At 44.1% G+C, this 21048-nt stretch overlaps 1 protein-coding gene across 5 annotated transcripts in view; it reads right to left on the bottom strand.

The window, feature by feature from the left end:
- Positions 1-21048, bottom strand: part of VPS13C (vacuolar protein sorting 13 homolog C) — a 228727-nt gene that overhangs the window by 174464 nt on the left and 33215 nt on the right. For all 5 annotated transcript variants that reach the window (XM_072147788.1, XM_072147784.1, XM_072147785.1 and 2 more), the window contains 4 exons: positions 20435-20544; positions 18915-18974; positions 18387-18446; positions 17523-17603 (listed from right to left, as the gene is read on the bottom strand). In XM_072147788.1, coding sequence (XP_072003889.1) covers positions 17523-17603; positions 18387-18446; positions 18915-18974; positions 20435-20544 — 311 coding nt within the window. The remainder of the gene's footprint in view (positions 1-17522; positions 17604-18386; positions 18447-18914; positions 18975-20434; positions 20545-21048) is intronic.

Here is a 21048-nt window from a genome sequence, read left to right as displayed (position 1 = left end):
GTGAAGGGCTGGCACAGCCTGTTTGGAAAAAAGATTGCGGCTTGGAACTCTCCACATTGGTTCGGCACAAGCCATTAGTTCTCTGAAGGGTGCAGAGTCCACGACTTGGAAAGGGAGAGACTGCAGTACCAACAACTTCGACAAGAGCGCGGTCAGCTTCTGCACCTTAGGATGGCTGGACGCATAGAGTTGTCTTTTTGTAATCGCCTCGATCAACGACTGCTGGCGCCATGCGTAGCGAGGAGCAGGAGCATCTGGACCGGAAGATGATGTCAAAGACAAACAGCTCCCTTTGGCAGAGGTGCTGGAGCCTTGACTTGCTGAAACAGCATGTGTGCCACTAGGTGCTGCTGCTGCGCCTGCAGGATGGACCACATCTGACACCCGTTTCTCCCAGGCCATTGGATGGTGACGCTGCATGTGTTGGCCCAGGGCCGTGGTGCCAAGGTTAGCTCCCTGGCCACGCTTCACTTTCTGCCCACAGATACGACACATACCCACGCTCGGCTCCTCTGGTGTCTTTACACAAAACTGCCACACCGCTGAGGTGGTAATTTTACCGCCAACACTCTGCACTTAGTGACTACTACCGACGCTGCCTCGCTGAGCCCCTGTGCCACTGCTTATTTGGTCCTGCGAATCAGGATTTGTACACGTTTGGCTCCCGTCCTCGCACTGCTGCCACCCTGCTGACTCACAGCCACAGCAGCGACTTGCTGCCTGCTCCGCAAGCTGACACTCTCTTCGCCCGATGATGATGAATCCTCTGCTACACCTGGCTCCCAAGTCCGATCGGCTACATCGTCAATTTGCGTTTCCAGGTCACTGCTACTCTCCTCACCAATGTCAGTATACACAGCCTGCCTACTGCAGGAAGCAGCGGAAGTCTGCCCCACCTCTTCACTGCAAAGCAGCTGCTGACTGTCCTCAAACACTTCGTCCTTGCTGAATAGTGGCGCGGAGCCCAGACGTAGCTCTCTGGCTGCGGGAAAGGAACAGGACAGAGCCTGGTTGAGGACAGGTGAAGGCCACTGACCTGCTCCTGGGCCATGCCAACTAATTGTTGTATCAGAGGAACCTACGGACTCTTGGCTGGGGTTGACAGATGTTATATTTGAGGAATTGGATGACCTAGTCAACCATTCAACAACCTTTGGGTTGTTGATCAACGCACTGCCACTAGATGACAACGGCAGTTCTGGCCTCACAGAGTCACCCCTGCTGCGACAGCCCCTTACTGTGCTGTCACCTGTCTGACATCGTGGTTTATAAACTATGTGGATTTGACACTTAAATCTGGCTGTAAACTAGAGCCCCCAAAAGGTATTGCAATGTGTGTTATACAGATACCCCACAACTGACAGCTCACTACTGCAGATGCATGAATGTCAAACAGATTTCTTCCTATTCGATTTTGTCACTAAATAGAACTGCTATTTGGGGTATACAGATCCCCCTTAGAGAACAGCGAGGGATTGCAGCAAGAATCGCACAGCACAATAGCAGCAGCTGGACGCTACAACATGAAGTGTGAAGTGCTGAGATAGAAAATGGCTGGATTTTATAGGGCTGTGTGACATCACATAAGCCTGCCGGTCGCTGATTGGCTTACAGGTCTGCAGATGTCATCGGGGGTGTTCCTTTCTCCTTCCCAGAGTTCTCTGCCCCATGTAACACGTTGTTCTCGAGCCCATTTAGCAGAAACATGAGGGGAAAAAAAAACAACTTCGTTCCCGCGAATCAGCATAAACTTCGGCTTTGTGGCGAATCAAATTTTTCCTGAAATTCTAACCGAAGTTAGAAGAATCGATTTGCCCATCTCCAGTCACCTCCTCAATAACGACAACATGCTGTCTGAAGATTGTGGCAGGTTCTCTTTAAAGGGGCTTATTAATGTGGATATTTCATTGCTAATAGAGAAGGGGGTCTCCTGTTAAAGAAGTTGGACAAGAATTAAATTCATACTCCATAGAGTAGGGGCTGACATAATGCTCTCCTAATGATCATACTGTTAGCTCGACTGTTCACTGCATCTGCCAGACAATTAAATAGAAACTGTAGCTGCTCTTAAAGGGGTATTCCAATGAAGAATGCAGCATTTCAGAGATATAAGTCCAACCTGTCCTTGTGTACACAATTTAAGTTTCCCCTGTAACTTCTGACTTAGGGTCGGGCCGCCATCTTGGATTTCTGAGTGAGATTGTGCAGATGAGATTTCTGTCTTTCTCGGTTTCTGTGGCCACGCCCCCTGTAGTGCCTGCACGGATCTCAGAGACACTCACTGATCACTTCCTGTCAGGACATCGTGAGCACAGAGAGAGGCTGCAATCTACAAGGAGATAAGTGATCCAGGGGAAGGGGGGCAGGCACATATCTGTGGGATGTAGTAGAGCTCACAGTGTAACAGTCTGTCAGCCTCTGTCTCATCTCATGCATCTCTGATCTCTTTCTATGTTTAAGATACTAGTACAATGTCAGAAGCTAAATTAAAGTGTATATACATCTGGACCTTGATATGGTAACCACATTGTCAGTCCACAAAACTAATGTGTCTGCTAAGATAGGTCCCCCCCACACCCTGAGTAAAATTGTAAAGCAAGGGGTTAAAATGATCTTTATTGGGGGGGCGTGTCCGGATGCCGAGGGAGTAGGACGCATGGGAGACAGGCTCCACTCTCCCCGACCCAAAGAACAGTGCCACCCGCTGCCTACCTCAACGCCATGGGCAACCGCCGCAAACAGAAGACTGACGGCACCTCACCGGACCATTTGAGGACCCCGCAGACGTCCACGTTGCCGGAGATATTTGCAAGGGGGACCAGGGCGTCGGCGCGCGCGCACCACAACTACAGCAGCAGCCGCAGACTTCCCAGAGCTCCCGCCTGCAGGCGGGCGGGGAGCTCCACAACAGACGCCACTCCATCGCTCAACAGACTGGCCGGGCTCCACGTCCTGCAGGACCCCACGTATCGGGGAAGAGGGGGAGTGCTGGGTCCAAGAGAATGACTGCCCGACAGTCATGGAGGGGGCCCAAGAGGTGACACAGGCTGACCACCAGCACCGCTTAATAGATCTTGACCCTCCAGTAAGACCTGTGGGTCTGATGCCCAGTCCTAGCCCATCAATCATTCCCTCCACAAGTGCCTCCCCAGCTGCCCCCTTGCCACAGAGGCAGCCCTCATATCTGGCCCATGAAGAACCGGCCACAGATTACATGGCCACTTCAAGGGCTCTGCGCCCCGCTTCTCCCTCCCAATGCTGGTTCTCACCACCAGAGAGCTCCCCAGCCAGAGATCTACCACTACTGCTCCCACCCGATTGGTGGTCTCATGTTAATCAGCTACCAACGAAGCTGGACTTTCAAACTCTGATTTCCGAAGTAAAGGAGACCTGCAAATCAGCCATAGCTGAGATTCGCCAAGATGTACAACTGGTAGCCCAACGGGTAGATGCTCTCGAAGATGACCATGCCACTGCTCGCAAAGCTATTAATGCGCTTCAAAAAAGGGTTACGTCTCAGGAAGAGACAATACAAGAACTATAATCTCACGTGGAAGACCTAGATAACAGGGGCAGGCGGCACAACATCAGGGTCCGGGGAGTACCGGAATCAGCGGGCCCAGAAGACACTTTCTCCATCCTGCAAGAAATATTCAACACACTCCTGGGGAACCCCCCGGACGCTCCCATTAGAATGGACAGAGCTCATAGAGCCCTCCAACCGAAATCCACTACTAACCGGCCAAGAGACATCATCTGCTGCATCACTGATTTTCTCCTTAAAGAAGACATAGGGGCAGATTTACTTACCCGGTCCGTTCGCGATCCAGCGGCACGTTCTCTGTGGTGGATTCGGGTCCAGCCGGGATTCACTAAGGTAGTTCCACCACCGTCCACCAGGTGGCGCTGCTGCGCTGAAAAGCATCTGAACGCACTCAAGGTCACCGGGTCGGACCAAGTGAAGGTAAGCACGTCCCAAGCGACACTTATTGTTTTAATGCGGCGGTTTTTCCGAATCCATTCGGTTTTCGCTCAGCCACGCCCCCCCCGATTTCCGTCGCGTGCATGCCGGCGCCGATGCACCACAATCCGATCGCGTACGCCGAAATCCCGGGACAATACAGGGAAAAACAGCGCAAATCAGAAATATTCGGGTAACACGTCGGGAAAACGCGAATCGGGCCCTTAGTAAATGACCCCCATAATGATGAAAGCTCGACGTTTGAAACGCATTGAATACTGCGGAAAGCAAATCCATCTTTACCAAGACCTATCATGGGTCATACTTCAACGTCGCAGAACCCTACATCCCTTGCTGAAATTGCTGCAAGACCACCATATACCATACAGATGGGGCTTCCCTTTCAGCCTATCAGCACGGAAAGATGGAGTGACCCTCACACTTAAAACACGCAAGGACCTCCCAGATTTCTGTTCCTTCCTGAACATCCAGACACCAGTAATCCCAGAATGGGCAATTGCCCCTCCGAATCCTCCCCTCTCTTGTACATGGCAGAAGGTCCAACCAAGGAAAAAGGGAGGACAAGACCAATCGACAGGAACAAGAGGCCCTCACAGCACCAGTCTGCCCATGCAGTCGGCAGGTCTCACTTGAAAATTAAATTTTTTTTTTAATATAATTAGTATAAATGTTGAGGTAGGCTTCACTGATCCACAGTTTACTAACAGGTCGGGGAGTGGGAGACGTCGCAGTACCTAACCCAAAACGTCTGCCAGGATCCCCAACACCGGGTATGACCTTTGTCGCCCAGACACCCGGACGCAGAGGTATGGAACCCCTGCTAGGATAGGGTGTCATAGGTGTACCTGGTTGCCCGGATCCCCACAGGGGGGGAATAATCCTCGCCTCATGGGGGGGCTTGGCTCCAATCTCAGAACTGTAATTTCGAATTGAAGTGTGTTCCCATGTTCCACTATCCCTTTAATGTTGCTTTGTTATGGTTTATTGTACTTATCTCCTGTCTATTGGCTATACTTCCTCACTTCACCAAAGGAGCAGCCTGGCTCAGTCACACAGGGGCCTCCCCAGGACGGGTCCCTGTGCCTCTCTTGTAGTCCGCAGAGAAGCCTGTACGGTGAACCCAACGAGATGGTGAGAATTCTGACATTGAATGTTAAAGGACTTAACTCCAATACTAAACATAACCTATTACTGCAGGAGCTGAAAAGGCAGGCCCCGGATATAGCCTTCCTACAAGAGGCACATCTATCGGATTCTGGTTCCTGTAAATTTGCTAGGCGGCTATATCCGCAGGCCTACATGGCGAACTCCCAAACTAAAAATGGCAATACTAATATCCCGCACCTGCCCCTTCTGGCCTCTAAAATACAGGCAGACCAAGAGGGTAGATACATTATAGTGCAGGGCGCTTTAGAGGGACAACCTATTGTTCTTTGCAACATATACTCCCCAAACACAGGACAACTTACTTTTCTGTCTGAGATGTTGACACGACTGACACACTTTAGATGGGAGGGGACTTTAATGCTCCTTTTTCGGAAAATAGAGACGGACTCTCAATACTGAACTACCCCCTGACGCAACAGACCCACTGACTGGCAGTGGGCTTCAGAAAACTAATTCGACTATATGATCTGTATGACTTGTGGAGAGTGGACAACCCCACAGCTTAAGCTTACTCCTTTTTCTCCCACCCGCACAATACCTACACCCGTATTTTTTCGGAGACATATCTATTCTGAGAACCTTGCAGCAATCCACCATAGGACCAATAACATGGTCTGATCATGCCCCCATAATGCTTGAGCTTGATTTTACTACCCCCATTCATCGCCCGCTACACTGGAGGCTCAATGAGACTCTAATCTCCAACCCAACGACGCGTGCAGAACTGAACCAATGCCTACGAAACTACTTTGGTGATAACATTCCTACGGCCCCATCCCAGACTATCCTATGGGAGGCCCATAAGGCAGTTATCAGAGGGGACTGTATTTCTGTAGCTGCATGAAAACAGAAAATGGTTCATGCGCCCGCCAGAAATGTGAAAGGGAACTAAGAGGTCTGGAAGCGCGCCTGCTGTCTAAACCCTCTCTGCATTTACTGAGACGGGTGGTAGATGGTAGAGCTAGCCTACGCGAGCTCCTACTTATGGGGAGTGAGAAGCTACTCCGATATTCCCGCAGACAATTTTATGAATTCAGCAACAAGGCCCACACTTTGTTAGCAAACCAAATAATGACACAAACAGCTAACAGTAACCCTTATGGCATTAAAGATGCCGCGGGGACAATTAATTACGACCCGAAGGAAGTGGCCCGTATCTTTGAAGATTATTACAGCACACTGTACTCCCCCCACGGTCAACCCCGACTCCCCAGGGGCGATGGAGGGTCTATCCCAAAACCTGAATGAATGTAATTTGCCCACCCTTTCGGGGGAGGCGTTGGACAGCCTAAACCAAGAAATTACCTCTGAGGAACTAGCAGAGGTGCTGCAAGCCATGCCCACGGGCAAGGCTCCAGGCCCTGATGGGTTCACTTATACCTACTACAAAACCTTTAGCGAAATATTGATACCCCACATGGTCGAGCTGTTCAACGCCTTCCTCGGGGGCACACCTATCCCACCCTCTATGTCAGTGATGGCGAACCTTTTAGCAGCAGAGTGCCCAAACTGAACCCAAAACCCCCCTTATTTATCACGAGGTGCCAACTAAAAATTAAAGAAGTAACTTATTGCTCCCTGTTCAACAACTTTTAATCATATTGGCCTCCTGAGAACAGCAAAACAGTAGAAAGATGGAAAATTTACATTTTCCAGCAGGAGGTCCTCCAAAGATAATTCAGCCCTGTCTACTCAATCCCCCTCTTCCTACAGTCCCAAGTAGCGAAGGAAGTATCAAAATATCACTGAAAGCAGCATCTTTTAAGTTGCTTGGAACTGCAGAAAGATTCTTTGAGTCTTGTCTGGTGTGCTGGGGCGATGGACCGGGTGCCCACAAAAAAGGCTCTGAGTGCCGTCTCTGGCACCCGTGCCATAGGTTCACCATTACTGCTCTATGTTATGCTCCTATAGCACAGTACTCCCCAAACCCGGTAAAGATCCTTTGTCTTACGCGAGCTACCGCCCCATAGCCCTACTTAAAACAGCCACTGGCTCAGTCTGTCGGCTAGTAGTTTAGTGAAGACTTTTAGGTAAAAGTCTTCACTAAACTACTAGCCGACAGACTGAGCCAGTGGCTCCCACACTTGGTCCATAAGGACCAAGTTGGGTTTACTAGATACCGCCAAGCGGGGGATAACACACGAAGAGCTGCGGATCTACTGGAAGTTATCCGACACAGAGATACGGCGGCGCTTTTTCTCAGCCTAGACACTGAGAAAGCGTTCGATAGACTGGACTGGACCTTCATGTTCACTACCTTACAACGGTTCGGATTTACAGGCCCCTTCCTCCAAGCTTTAAGGCACCTGTACTCTACCCCCACAGCGTCGGTTCGCCCTCCCCATGCACATTCATCCTTCTTCCCCATCAAAAATGGCACGCGCCAGGGTTGTCCACTCTCCCCACTGTTGTATGTCCTAAGCATCGAACCCCTAGCAGCGTACATAAGGGCTAATCCAGATATTAGAGGCATCAAGGTCCGCAACACCCAATTCAAAATCTCTCTATTCGCGGATGATGTCCTGCTCACTCTTGCCAGCCCCCTGACCACTCAACCAAACTTACATGTGACGCTGGACCGTTATAGTTATTTTTCAGGGTACAAAATTAACAATACCTAGACAGAGGCACTGCCGCTCAATATCCCCCCCCAGCGGAGTTAAGGGCCTTACAGGCCAAATTCTCCTATACGTGGAAATCTTCCTCCCCAAAATATCTAGGGATTCAACTTTACACCTCTCTTCCAGGAAATCACGTCCATGTTAACCAGATGGAAACCACTACATGTGTCCTTTCTGAGGCGGGTCGCCACAGTGAAAATGACAATTTTGCCTAAACTGTTATATTTATTTAAAACACTGGCGGTTAGGGTGCCTATGGTGTGGTTGGCGGGATTGCAGTCTAGATGCCTAGACTACGTGTGGAATGGGCGGAGACATAGGATCCCAAAGTCGGTCATGACCGCTGGATCCACTAACGGAGGCCAAGCCCTCCCAGACCTAAAATTATACTATTTCTCCGCCTACCTCCGACACATAGCTTCCTGGTCCACTCTCCCGGCCTATAACAGGTGGACAGAGGTGGAAAAGTTGTGGCTGGCACAGTATCACCCACCAACCTTGATTTGGGGTCCCCCTCATGACATTCCACCATCCACCCTCTTGGGCCCTATGCCCTTTTTACCCCACACCTCCTAGACAGTGTGACTTCAGGAGGTTTTAAACTTTGGATAGAGGCCAAGTTATTCCAGATTAAGGACTCACACCAGACTGAGTCTTCCCTTCGCCACCTTGGTAGAGAGGTTTCCGACTCTTGCAGGGGGCCTCTTTCAGTACGGACAAATTAAACATTATATATCATCTCATATGGGTCCGGGGGAGATCCCACGCCCATCTCCATTTGAGCTTATATGTGCCTCAGGGCCCTCTTCCAAGGGTTTAATTTCCAACATCTATAGCATTTTAAACTCCCCGGTGAGACCTACTCAGCCTACACATAAGTATATGGCCAAATGGGAAACATGGTTGAATAGGAAAGTTTCTATGGAACAATGGCAGATTATCTGGTCAAACGCTAAAAAGGCCTCCATAAACTCTCATTATAAAGAGAACCAAGTGAAACTCCTCATGCTTTGGTACCACACCCCCGAACTGTTACACAGGCTCAATCCAAATATCTCAAGTACCTGCTGGCGATGTAACAGGGAGGTGGGTTCTGTATACCACATTTTCTGGTCATGTCCAGCTATAGTAAACTACTGGAATATGATCGAAAACCTCTTGCAGGAGATCCTGGGAACTAGTGTGCCCTTGGATCCGACAGTATATTTACTGAATTTACCTCCCCTAACATCAAAGGTCCAAAAGCCAGGCTGCTCCTTCACGTCCTAACGGCAGCCAAATGTTTGATTTCCCTGTTTTGGAAAAGAACGGCCCCACCCTCTTCGACAGATCTGTATGCCCGTATCAAGGATATGAGGTCGATGGAACAACTGACTGCTCAATTGAACAACAAATTGGATCGATTTGAATCAGTTTGGTCTCCATGGGACATTCACTGTATGACTAATTGTCAAGGCTCATAGGCCATCTGCTCTGGCATCTCCGCAGAATCTCCTAAACGTGTGTAGCTAATATGACAGGATTGTTGTTTTGTTTTGTTTCTCCCCATATGTCTTTTATATGGTTATAAGGCTGATAACATCTACCATCTAATGCTCCTTTCATTAGACATGTATATAGCCCATGTTTGGGCAGATGTTTTTATCTGTGATTGTTAAAGATAAAACGAAAAATAAATAAAGAGTTGAACAAAAAAAATTATCTTTATTGTGTTAACATCACTAGGGGACTGAGATGTGAGAATTTTCTTTTGTGGGAAAACCCCTTTAATAATAATAATCTTTACAAATCATACAGCTTCCCTGCCAGTATAGGGGGCACAAAGCAGACTGTTGGTGCTTGACCAACAGCTAATTGATGTAGTGGTTCGTTTGTAGCAGCCACAATCAGACATTGACAGCTTATCCTGTGGAAATGCCACCAATTTTAGTTCCTGTCCAATTCCATAAATGAAAGTTATAAAGAGGACCTCTCACCAGAATTTTACCACCTTGACTAACAATGCCCGCAGATAAGGGTACAATAACTCCCCATATCAACTAAAATTAGCTGTCATTGAGGCACTGGAACCACGCATTTATATTTTGAATGATAGATGTGCCTTGTGTTACATTCATGTCATGTGACTAGTGTGACATCATTACATGTCAGACTAGACCTTCTGATTCCAGGTAATATAAGACAAAATTGATTTATGTGGATGTGAAGGAAACCATTTTAATCCAAAAGAGGATGGCATTTAATTAAAGGGGGTTTCCCACAAACAAAAGTTAGGGGGGGGCGGAGCTTGCCACTGCAAGAGATGGCAGCATAGATCGAGAGCTCCGGGCACAGACACCGATGAACTCCTTTTAAAAGAGACTTAAGCACCAAAAAATGGTAAAATACGGAGGTAGTAGCCGCAGTAATCATCAGAGCTCACCTCGGCTCGATAAAAGAATCAAATCCGGCACCAACGGAGACAAAGCAGGAGCGCCAGCACCGAGAGCCAAGATGGCGCTTCCCGCCGCTAGAGATACTGAGGTGGCAGACCAGTCGGGAGAGGAAGATGAGCGCTTCGAGACAGTGAGTGACACAGACGTACTCGGTATGTCCAGAACTGTTCTCAAGAATATTATTACATCAGCATTAAAACCAGTGATGCAGGAGCTGAACGAGATAAAAACTGACGTCCGACATATTGGCCACAGGGTAGAAGCCCTAGAATGTGCTCAAGAAGAACTCACCGGGTTCGCAGAGGCAGTGCGTCAGAAACTCAGCGAGAAAGATGAGCAGCTGAATCACACAATGTCACTACTAGAAGACCAAGAGAACCGAAGCAGGAGGAAGAACATTAGGATAAAAGGTCTTCCTGAGACATGGGCCCCGGTAGCATTGCCAGATGTTATGGCCCAGATATTTACTACACTGATGGGAGCAGAAAGAGCGGGGGAAGTGGTTATAGAAAGAGTACATCGTGCCTTGAAGCCGAAACCGGCAGCGACAGAGCCACCCCGAGATATAGTATGTGGATTGCTCAGCTATAAAGACACTGCGGAAATCATGCAGAAAGCAAGGGAACAGGAGCTGCAATATGAGGGAGCAAAATTGGCTATCTTCCAAGACCTAGCTCCTTCTACTTTAGCCAAGCGACGAAATCTGAGACCGTTGCTGATCAAACTTAGGGAGCAAGACATACCATATAAATGGTTGTTTCCTTTTGGCCTCCACTTCACTAAGGGCTCAAAACATGTGATCATAAGACACCCGAGGGATCTGGGCAACGCCTGGAAATGCCTAGGCATGGCTCCACTGGACATCAAATCATGGCTGCCGACGGCGGAGGATACCACTCTCCCCCAACTAAAGACATTACAGCCGTGGAATACTACAGGCGCATGGAAACAACAAAAGAACAAGAAGAGGTCTCCCAGGAGAGAAGAAGAATGACGTGAGCCAAGCCAAAGACAAGATAAGATGCTAACATCCTGGAACTGACATCTGGATGTGCGGTCGGCTATTAATATATAATCGGAAGAATGGACATTTCCAGGGTTCCACGAATAGCGGACTTCGTATAAACCATGAGTATATAACATTGTTTTTTAGTCTACGTTCTAACGTTACATATAATCCTGATGGGATGTTTGAGATATTTCTATTAGTAATAGTGCGTAAAAAGTCAAAGTTACATCTAAGAAAGGAGAGAGAATAGGAGTTCATCGGTACCGAATGTGCTTTCAGCCATGGGCTGTTGTTTCTTACCCCCTGCGCATGAAAGGCGCTTAGGTAGAAAGGGTCGGCGTGGATCACCTTATGGGTGTTACACGATGATACCCAACACTAGTTTCAAAAGTTGTATTTATAACTTGTTCATTTCACTTAACTTGTTATGCTCACTACCCCCTATCATGTTTCCTTTGTCAGATCTCACTCAAGAATATGAGTATAGAGGGACTCGCTCCAACGAGTTAGGTCACACCATTATTAAATGGCAGATATTAGAGTAATTACATGGAATGTAAAGGGGATCAATACTCCAGCAAAGAGAACTCAACTCTTTCTCCTCTTGAAGCAAATGAAAGCCTCAATAATTCTGTTACAGGAGACCCATTTTAAAGAAAAAAAGACACCAAAACTCCCCACATCTACTTTTGACAAGTGGTTTCATAGCTGCCATCCCACTTCAGCATCTAAGGGAACCAGTATAGGAATACACAAAGATATACCGTTTGTTCTGAAAGACAAATACGCAGATGCGGAGGGAAGGGCGATCTTTGCTAAAGGGGTAATAGGAGGAATAATATATACTTTTGCGTCAATATACGGTCCTAACAAAGGACAGTGTACATGGCTCGGCAACGTATTAGGGGTATTAAAACAGTTCTCAGAAGGCACTCTCATAGTAGGCGGAGATATCAATATCACGTTGGACCCGCTTCTAGACTCCTCTACAGGTCACTCAGCTCTGTCCTTCAGTGCTTTGCGTAAGGCGAAGATAACGTTACAAGATATGCAGCTAATAGACATATGGAGATACCACAATCCCCAAACTAAGGATTTTACTTTTCATTCGGGTGCTCATGGGTCCTTCCAGAGACTAGACTATGTTTTTATGCAAAGCAGACACCTGAATCTTACGATTTCTTCGGAAATAGGAGTCCTCTCCATTTCTGACCATGCCCCAGTCACGATAGATATCTCCACTCCACAGTTACCAGTCAGGGACTGGACGTGGAGGCTGAACGAAACATTACTAGGAGACAGGGACTTACTAAAAGAGCTAAAAGAAAAGCTACCCGAATTGATAAACTTAAATAGCTCACAGGGAATGGAACCCTTGAAGAAATGGGAAGCTCTGAAATTATTAGCAAGGGGTCTATTGATGGAAATGGGGGCTAGAGTTCAGAAAAAGAGGAAAGGGAAGATCAGGGACCTACTGCTGAAATTATCCTCGTTAGAGAGGTATTACAAAAGATCGCAAGCACTGGCGACAAAGGAAGAACTGCTCAACACGAGAGAGCAGCTCAAAGATGCACTTAATGTGCAAACTGCAAAAATATACATGAGAGCAAAACATAAGTTTTACGCCCATGGAGATAGATGTAGCAAGGTAATGTCTGCCCTTCTAAGGAAAGCTCAAGGGAAGACGTTTGTCTCTGGAATTAAGACACCGAAAGGAGACAAAGTTACAGACTCGGACGCCATTGCGAAAGTATTCCGAGAATATTATGAAGGGCTGTACAACTTGAGGCCTGAAGTAAAAGACCGAAAGGAGGAGTCTAGGGAAAGGGAGATTGGAGACTTTTTAGAGAATTTATCTTTACCTTCTCTATCGGAGGAACAAAAAGAAATTACGGTTGAGGAAGTGAAAAAAATAGTTGACTCCGTACCAAGTGGAAAGAGTCCAGGCCCGGACGGTTTTTCGATAGCGTTTTATAAAAAACTAGGCGAGATAGTGTTACCCTTTCTGACGGAAGCATGCAATGCCCTCTTACAAGGGAAATTGCCGCATCCACATATGTTGAGAGCCCACATCACGATTCTACATAAGGAAGGTAGAGACCCAGAGTTAACAAGCAACTATAGGCCAATATCGCTCCTTAACGTTGACCTAAAAATTTGGGCGAAATTACTGGCCAGTAGAATGCAACCTATGCTACCAGATATTATATCCTCAGAGCAGACGGGATTTGTGAAAGGGAGGGAGGGGAAAGATAATTCAGGGAGGTTGTTGAGAGCCATCCACCATGCACGAAGGACAAAAACACCTTTGATCCTACTCGGCACAGATGCCGAGAAGGCATTCGATCGTGTTGACTGGGAATTTATGGCAGGGACTATGAGGAAATTTGGCTTCCCAGAGGCATTTGTAAAAGCTACACTCACCTTGTATACAAACCCCACAGCTCAAGTTAGAGTGAATGGAGTACTTTCTCCTTCATTTCAGATTAGGAATGGCACTAGGCAGGGGTGCCCCCTTTCCCCGTCATTATTTATTCTCAGCCTAGAAGCAACAGTGCAGCACATAAGGCAAGATCCACGCATTCACCCTCTGCAGATGGGTACAAAAACCATACATTTGGCTGCGTTTGCGGATGACTTGGTATTTCTAATAACTAACCCAAAAGAAGCTTTACCTGTAATATGTAACACTTTCGAGAGACTAAACCAGCTGACAAACTTGAAAATAAATCTGACCAAATCGGAAATTTTAAATATCTCATTAGACCCAAGGACGGTGGCAGAAGTAAAACCCCTTTCCCCGTTCATGTGGCAGCCAGAAGCAATAAAATATCTGGGTATCAAGCTCCCAGCTGACCCCAAAAATATATACAGGTTAAATTTCCCACCCATATTACACTCAGTCAAGCAACTACTGAATGAATACGACCTACCTACGATTTCCTGGATAGGAAGGAAAAACGTGCTGAAAGCATATATTTTTCCTAGGGTGATGTACCCAATCGCTATGCTCCCCCTGCAGATACCGAAGAAGTTTTTTATGGAACTTCGTAAAATGTTTTCTAAATATTTGTGGAGAGGCAAGAGACCCAGACAAGCTCACACACTGCTGACAAGGAAAAAGCAGAGAGGTGGAATGGGACTTCCAGATACACACCTATACTTCTGGGCAGCACAGGTGGCAAGAGTACTACCGATAAGAAATGAGGGGGGAAAGAAATCACTTCTCACGTTAGAAGGGGGCGAGATGGGTCACTTAATAAGATGCGGAGCATGGGTTCCACCGCCTTGGGGGAAATCATTGGAGAAGGTAAATGAATCCACTAAACAGATCCTACAGATTTGGCATAGGGCTAATCTGAAAACAGAACTTTCCCCATACCCTTCACCTCTCATGCCAGCGTGTTTCCTCCCTATGACACTGTCACAGAATTGGGGGGATATACCGAAATGGTGGGGAGCACTGGAGGACTTGACAATTAAAGAACTATTGCAGAAAACCTTACAACCTTTAGAAGAGTCATTGATCTCCAAATTACAAAACAAAGGGTCAATCCAGTTCATATCCCTACAGTTACAATCGGCATGTAAAGCCTTTATTAAGAAATTTGGCACCCCTAGAGCTGCCACGCCTTTCGAAATAGCAAGTGCTGTGGGAGCAGTGAAGGCAAATACTATATCTTACATATATGATTGTATGTTAACAAACCGATCACCGGCAGAACCGTTATATTTGCAAGCGTGGGAGGCGGAGTTAAAAGTTAAATTGTCAGATAGAGAAAAAATTTGGATACTTAAACAATCCTATGGCTTCTCCAGATGTGTGAGGCTGCAGGAAAATCACTATAAATTACTGTCTAGATGGTACAAAACGCCAGAAAGTTTAAAAAAATGGGGTATACATCCTACAGGTAACTGCTGGAGGTGTAACAGAGAAAAGGGATCCTTTGAACACATATGGTGGAGCTGCCCTTTGATCTCAAACTTCTGGATGGAAATTCAAAGGGAAATCAGAACAATTTGCTCTTCCAACATCACAATAGATCTCCCTCTTATAAGCCTGGGATTAACACCGGGAGGGGTGAGGCTACATGTAAATAAACTAGTCACACATTTACTGGCTGCAGCAAAGACACTGATACCGATATTTTGGCTAAAGCCGGAAACACCACAAATGGAAGTTTGGAGAGAGAAGGTGACCCAGGTATATAGAATGGAGGAACTATCCAGCTGGGCATCCGGTACACATGACTCCTTTGAGGATATGTGGGCACCTTGGAAGGAATATGTAATGGGAAGGCAAATTAATAAACCTGCCAATCAGAGTAATAATTAAAAGGTAGAGCGAAAAACAAGGATCCTTTTAGGTTTTGGAGATCTGACAACCCCCCCCCCCCCCCACTTCCCCATGTTATTCAAGTTCTCAGTTTAGAGTTTGTACACTGCTTGAACCTTTGGACAGAGAGAAACAATCTAATGTATAAACATTTCACAAAATTTATAATGCCTGTAAACATGTGGATATGTTGATATATCAATATTGTAACATTGGAAAAGAAAAAAGCAATGTAAGTGTACATGTTATGCAATTCAAACCAATAAAAAACAGAATTGATAAAAAAAAAAACAAAAGTTAGGCCCTATCGACAGCGAGTTAGGCACTATCCTAGCATAGGCACTTGGCAATAGTTTCTAAGCAGGGAAGAGGTCCAATCAGTGATTTTGTACATTTATCACGGAGGACAGCCACCATGAATAAATTACTAATATGTGAAAAGCTTTATTCTCATTAAACAATATATCATACTGAACAGCTCCTCCAGCATATTAAAACTAATGAAAGCATTGAGTGTAAACAGCTCACTGCACAAAATACTATAGTCAAGATTAACAATTACATATAAAGCGATAAAAAGAATCTAAAGCATAAAAAAAACCTAAAATAAAAATATGACACTGGAATATTTTCATAGAATTTTAATTTATACAGGAAAACTCCTAAAACCATTTCCCCATTTTAGACCAGACCTCAAATCTTGTTCTGATTCCGAAACATTAACCACTTTCTGCCAACAACCTGTAGATTTACTTCCAAAGTGGTATAAATCTACAGGCTTATTGGCGTATTGTCAGTTCAACTCTCCTGAGCAATAATCGTCAGCTCCTTGTCACAACAAGAATTTAAAAAGAAGTGCAACCATGTTTCATGTCCACACCATGTAATATAAAATCATCAACAAAGACCCTTGTTTTTAGGATTTATTACATGTTTGTGTACTTGGAAGAGCAAATGTGTTTAGTAAATTGTGGAAAACACAAAACCTTGCAATATACATTAATCAAAAAAATATGTTCCTATGCCCTTATTTTATGAGTTTGTACAGCAGAAAAAGCTGCTTTACACACACTGCTGACAGATAAGGAACCCTGATAAAGTTTCTAATGACAGTTGCTGCATACACTTGAACTGAATAACGAAGTAGCCTTGTGTCCTTTTTAATCAGCTGTGTACATACATATATATATATATATATTATATATCGTGGCAGATGTCCAGCATGACATGCTTGTTTCTTTATGCACTAATCGGAACAGTTTAAAGTGCATAAAGAAACAGCATCTTTGATGCTAAAATGATGCTAAAAAATAATTTGCAAACGAGCCGGTGGCGCTCAGGCTGACGCCCTCCTGAGCACCTCTCAGCATCGGCGGATTTTAATGTATGCACCCATCTTTCACCAGGGTTTCCAGAATATTTGGTCCTAAAGGTTCAGTTATGACAGTGCATGCCTGCTGAAGCCTAGTAAAAGCTGCAGCCAGAGGCTGTAGTGGGAAGGCATTGACAAGACTTCATTGCGGACCGCTACACCAACAGTTACGGTGATGTTCAGCACTGCACTGAACCTGAGACACAGACCATGGTAAATTCCTTCATTATTTTTAAACCACCGGAATACTAATATTATAACATTTATTAGTGACAAAACATGTGGATATTCAATCTTTTTATCTTTTCTGCTATTTGATGCCTTGGAAACTTAAGCAGAGATAAATAAAGGTATCCTCTCATTCTTTGGGGAATATTTTCTTCCAGCAACTTCTCTTTGCCCTATGTCTGACTGCAAGATAATGGCTGCACCAGAAACTTCACCTGTCAAATCATTTTCAGCAAAAAATATAGCCAGATATTTGTCACGACAAGTAAGTATAGCATGTTAGATAAAAAACACATTTACTTATGCTTCATCTACAGAGTATAAAAATATATACTAGCAAAATATATGAAAAATGTAAAGAACAATACTTACCAGGATCTTTTCACGCGAGGAATGGTAATACACTTTGCTATTTACATTCCAGTAGGTGCTAAAACTATCCAGACGGACCAACTAGACATGGGGTAAAAAGTTTAATTATATTACGTAAAGTCATTTAGCAAAATCATTTATGTAGGCATATTTGTGAAAGGGGTATTCTGGGAATATGAACATTATAAATAAATGAATGAATACAACAAAACTCATTGTCATTAACCACAAAATGGAGCTAAAATAGTTTTCTTTTATGATTCACAAAACTGTATGGGTTTTCTAAAGTAGGTGGAGTTATCTCCAAGTTGGCCGCCACAGGATACTACAACACTCATGATCCCTGTTCTCAGTAACAACTGCTACCAGTCATAATCTAACAGACACTGTCTTGCGCGGTCACCATATTAATGTATATAACTGCCATCACTGCACATTACTCCACTGAGATGACATCTCATCACAACACTGGCCATACTGGATGCACTGCAACCGACCGACTACAACAAATACATAGTGATGATCACATGACCTGCCCAGGCAGGTGCAAGGCATGTGATGTAGACATGTGACCAGTGGCCATCATCTGTCCTGTGTCTCCTCCACAGGGACAAAATCAACGGACAGATTAAAGGGCCAGTAGAATTTAAATTCTTGTCTATAACAACTAGTTTATTAGTTTATATTTTACTGACACATTTGAATATGATTTATGCTTATTCCTGGAATACCCATTTAAGATTAATTGTTCACCAAGGTCAAAAAGAAAAAGATGTTGGTGAAATTCTTGGTATTTTCATTATTCCAATGAGGACAATGTATTTTATTAATGATTTAATTATTTATCATCATTATAGAAATTACCTTGTATATTATTTTTGCAGCTTCATTTAAGAGGCTTGGTTTCCAGGATTCACTGGATGTCTATTAAATAAAAAAACAAACCAAAAAAAAAACGGTTGGCTAAAACATTATTTAGCATCAGCAACTAAAAATTCTACAGATTGTTAAATGTATTACCAAAGAAATATGATGGCGTGCCAATGGAAAATAAAAATTTGCAACAAAATAAAAAGAGCTAGATATTTGCATATTAGGAATCTCTTGGCTACACACACACTTCCTTCATATTAGGCAGGAACTAAAAAGCAACGCTTAACCTGTGCAGGTATTTCACAACCAAGAGAAACAACAAAAGATAGTAAAAAAAACGTATTCACAGCTTTCTGGAAATGAGAGAATTGTAGTAATGTTAAGAGAGGCGGCAAGATATCACCCTTGAAACTGGGAAAGGTTTATATAAAGAAAGTGAAGTTTTATCATTCATGTATTGATTTGTAGAAGTGGTCTGTATGAATCATGCACAAGTTAAAGAAAACACAGATATTTTACCTGGAGGCTCAGCTCAGATAGGGTCATTCCTACAGACACCGGCACATAGGCATCAGTGATCTACAAGTACAATGGAAGGGACATAATTATAATCAATAATACAAGACTAGATTACACATATTCAACATGTTCCTGAAATGGTACAGGGAATCCATTCAAGCGAAGAAAAAAAAAAAAAAAAAAAAGTGATCACTGGTAACACAATAAGAAACATTGCAAGATGTGGCGTTTTCTAAACCTTCCCAACATTCTATTACTAGCGCTTCTTAGGGCAGTTTCACACTGAAACTTTAACCAAATTCCAGCAAATTCTTCATGGTTTTGTAGATCTCTGTTTGCCGTCATTCAACTGAAAACTTCATAGCTTACTTCATGTGGATAAGCACCTATCAATGGTCACGTGCTGTCACACAGGTTCACTGCTCGATATATCTCAGAGAGTAAATCAGAGCTGTGGGTTATAACGAGCAGTGGATACTCCTGAGGAAGGTGCAGCGATACCTGTGGCGTTTTTGTACCCACTCCCCCTTGCTATGCATGTATACTGACCATATTTTGGTAATATATACCAGGTGTTTTTTGTATGCCTTGTATTGAATATGCATAGCAAAATATGCTAAAATTGCCATGGTATAATAATTATAATAATTAGACTGTCCGACTGCACGCCCCCTAATTAGTGTCGCATGGAAGCCAGTGCAGCTGCGCCACAAAAGGGTTGTGTGCGACACAATCCCAGCGCAGACACTTCTAAAATACCTGTGCAAGCCAAGTACAATTCCTGACCCTTGGTAAATGTGTCCTGTTGTTTTTTTTTCTGAATATGTTGTATTGATTGCAAACAAGCAGTACAGGCTGAGCTAAATATTATATATAATTAAGTGGTGATGACCTTTCTATAGCTTAATGATAATGAGCAGTGAACCTGCGTGAGATCACATAACCATGGGCCGATGTTTATCCACAGACAGAAAAACAAAAAAAAATGAAGCTTCATGTTGAATGACATTAAACAGACAGTAAGCAAAGATCCTGAAAACCGCAAATAATTGATCCAGAAATTATATTGGAAATTTGTACAACTGTGCATTACACAAACAGTATCATTTTTTTTGCTGAAGTTTGCTTCAAATGGACAACCCCTTTAAATTGTAAGAAACACTTCGGAGACAATTCCAACACTGGCAGGTGTGATGAGGTGTCTATCCCTGTCCAGGTTGGGGTAAGGAGTCTCAGGGGAACAATAGAACAAGGCCTTACAATTGCAACAATCTCTGAATTAGTAACATAACAGACTTCTTGTACTTATCGAAATGTTCAGTTGGGGTCAACTTTTTTTTTTAAAATTGAGGAATCTTGTCTGTTTTGTCATTTATTGACCTAAGGTGCAGCCAAGCGTTACAATGTTGTTGAAAGAAAAAGACTTAAGAAAGAAAAAAAAGTTTGAAAACATTAGGTATTTTTCTTGTGAACAGTTTGACACACATGATTGAATGACACAACAAACTGCAAGTACTTACATCATCTTCATATCGGATGTGTATGTTTGTGATTTTGACCTGTAGATTCTTAATAACCTGAGCTGCCAGTTTTTCAAGAAAAGTATCCTTCTTCTCCTCTTTTGGCTTGTCTTAAATAACAAGAACGTAAGTCAATGACAGAGCTGTTAAAATGATGTGGAGACTCTTGCTATGGTATTTTAAACCACCAATAAAGATAGATTTCTAAAATATCAACTTAATGAGATCAGCATAAACAACAATTCTACACAGTGATTATAGATTATGAGGTAACCATAAAAGCTTGCAGAAACACCACAACAATAACATAAAAATAATAATACTACAGTATACTATTTCTAGAATGGATAGAACAACCAAGTGTCCGGTTGAGAGGTGAAGATTAGTTTTTGTTACTTAAATTATGGTGGATATGTAAAGATATGTAAAGAGTATATAGTGAAGAAGTGGACATCTCCAGGGTGATTTGCTTGAAAGTAATGAAAGAGGAAAACAAATATTGAGGCAGGTGCATCATAATTTATTTTTTTTTTTAATGAAAAAAGTATTACACGATGGTGATCCATAAAAAAATGTTTTAGGGCACACTACAAATTTTACACAGTTATACAGAT

This window comes from Engystomops pustulosus, chromosome 4 (genome assembly GCF_040894005.1).
Source record: "Engystomops pustulosus chromosome 4, aEngPut4.maternal, whole genome shotgun sequence".
Lineage (NCBI taxonomy): Eukaryota > Metazoa > Chordata > Amphibia > Anura > Leptodactylidae > Engystomops > Engystomops pustulosus.
The sequence above is the reverse complement of the archived record's forward strand: the minus strand, read 5'-3'. Positions and strand labels throughout refer to the sequence as shown.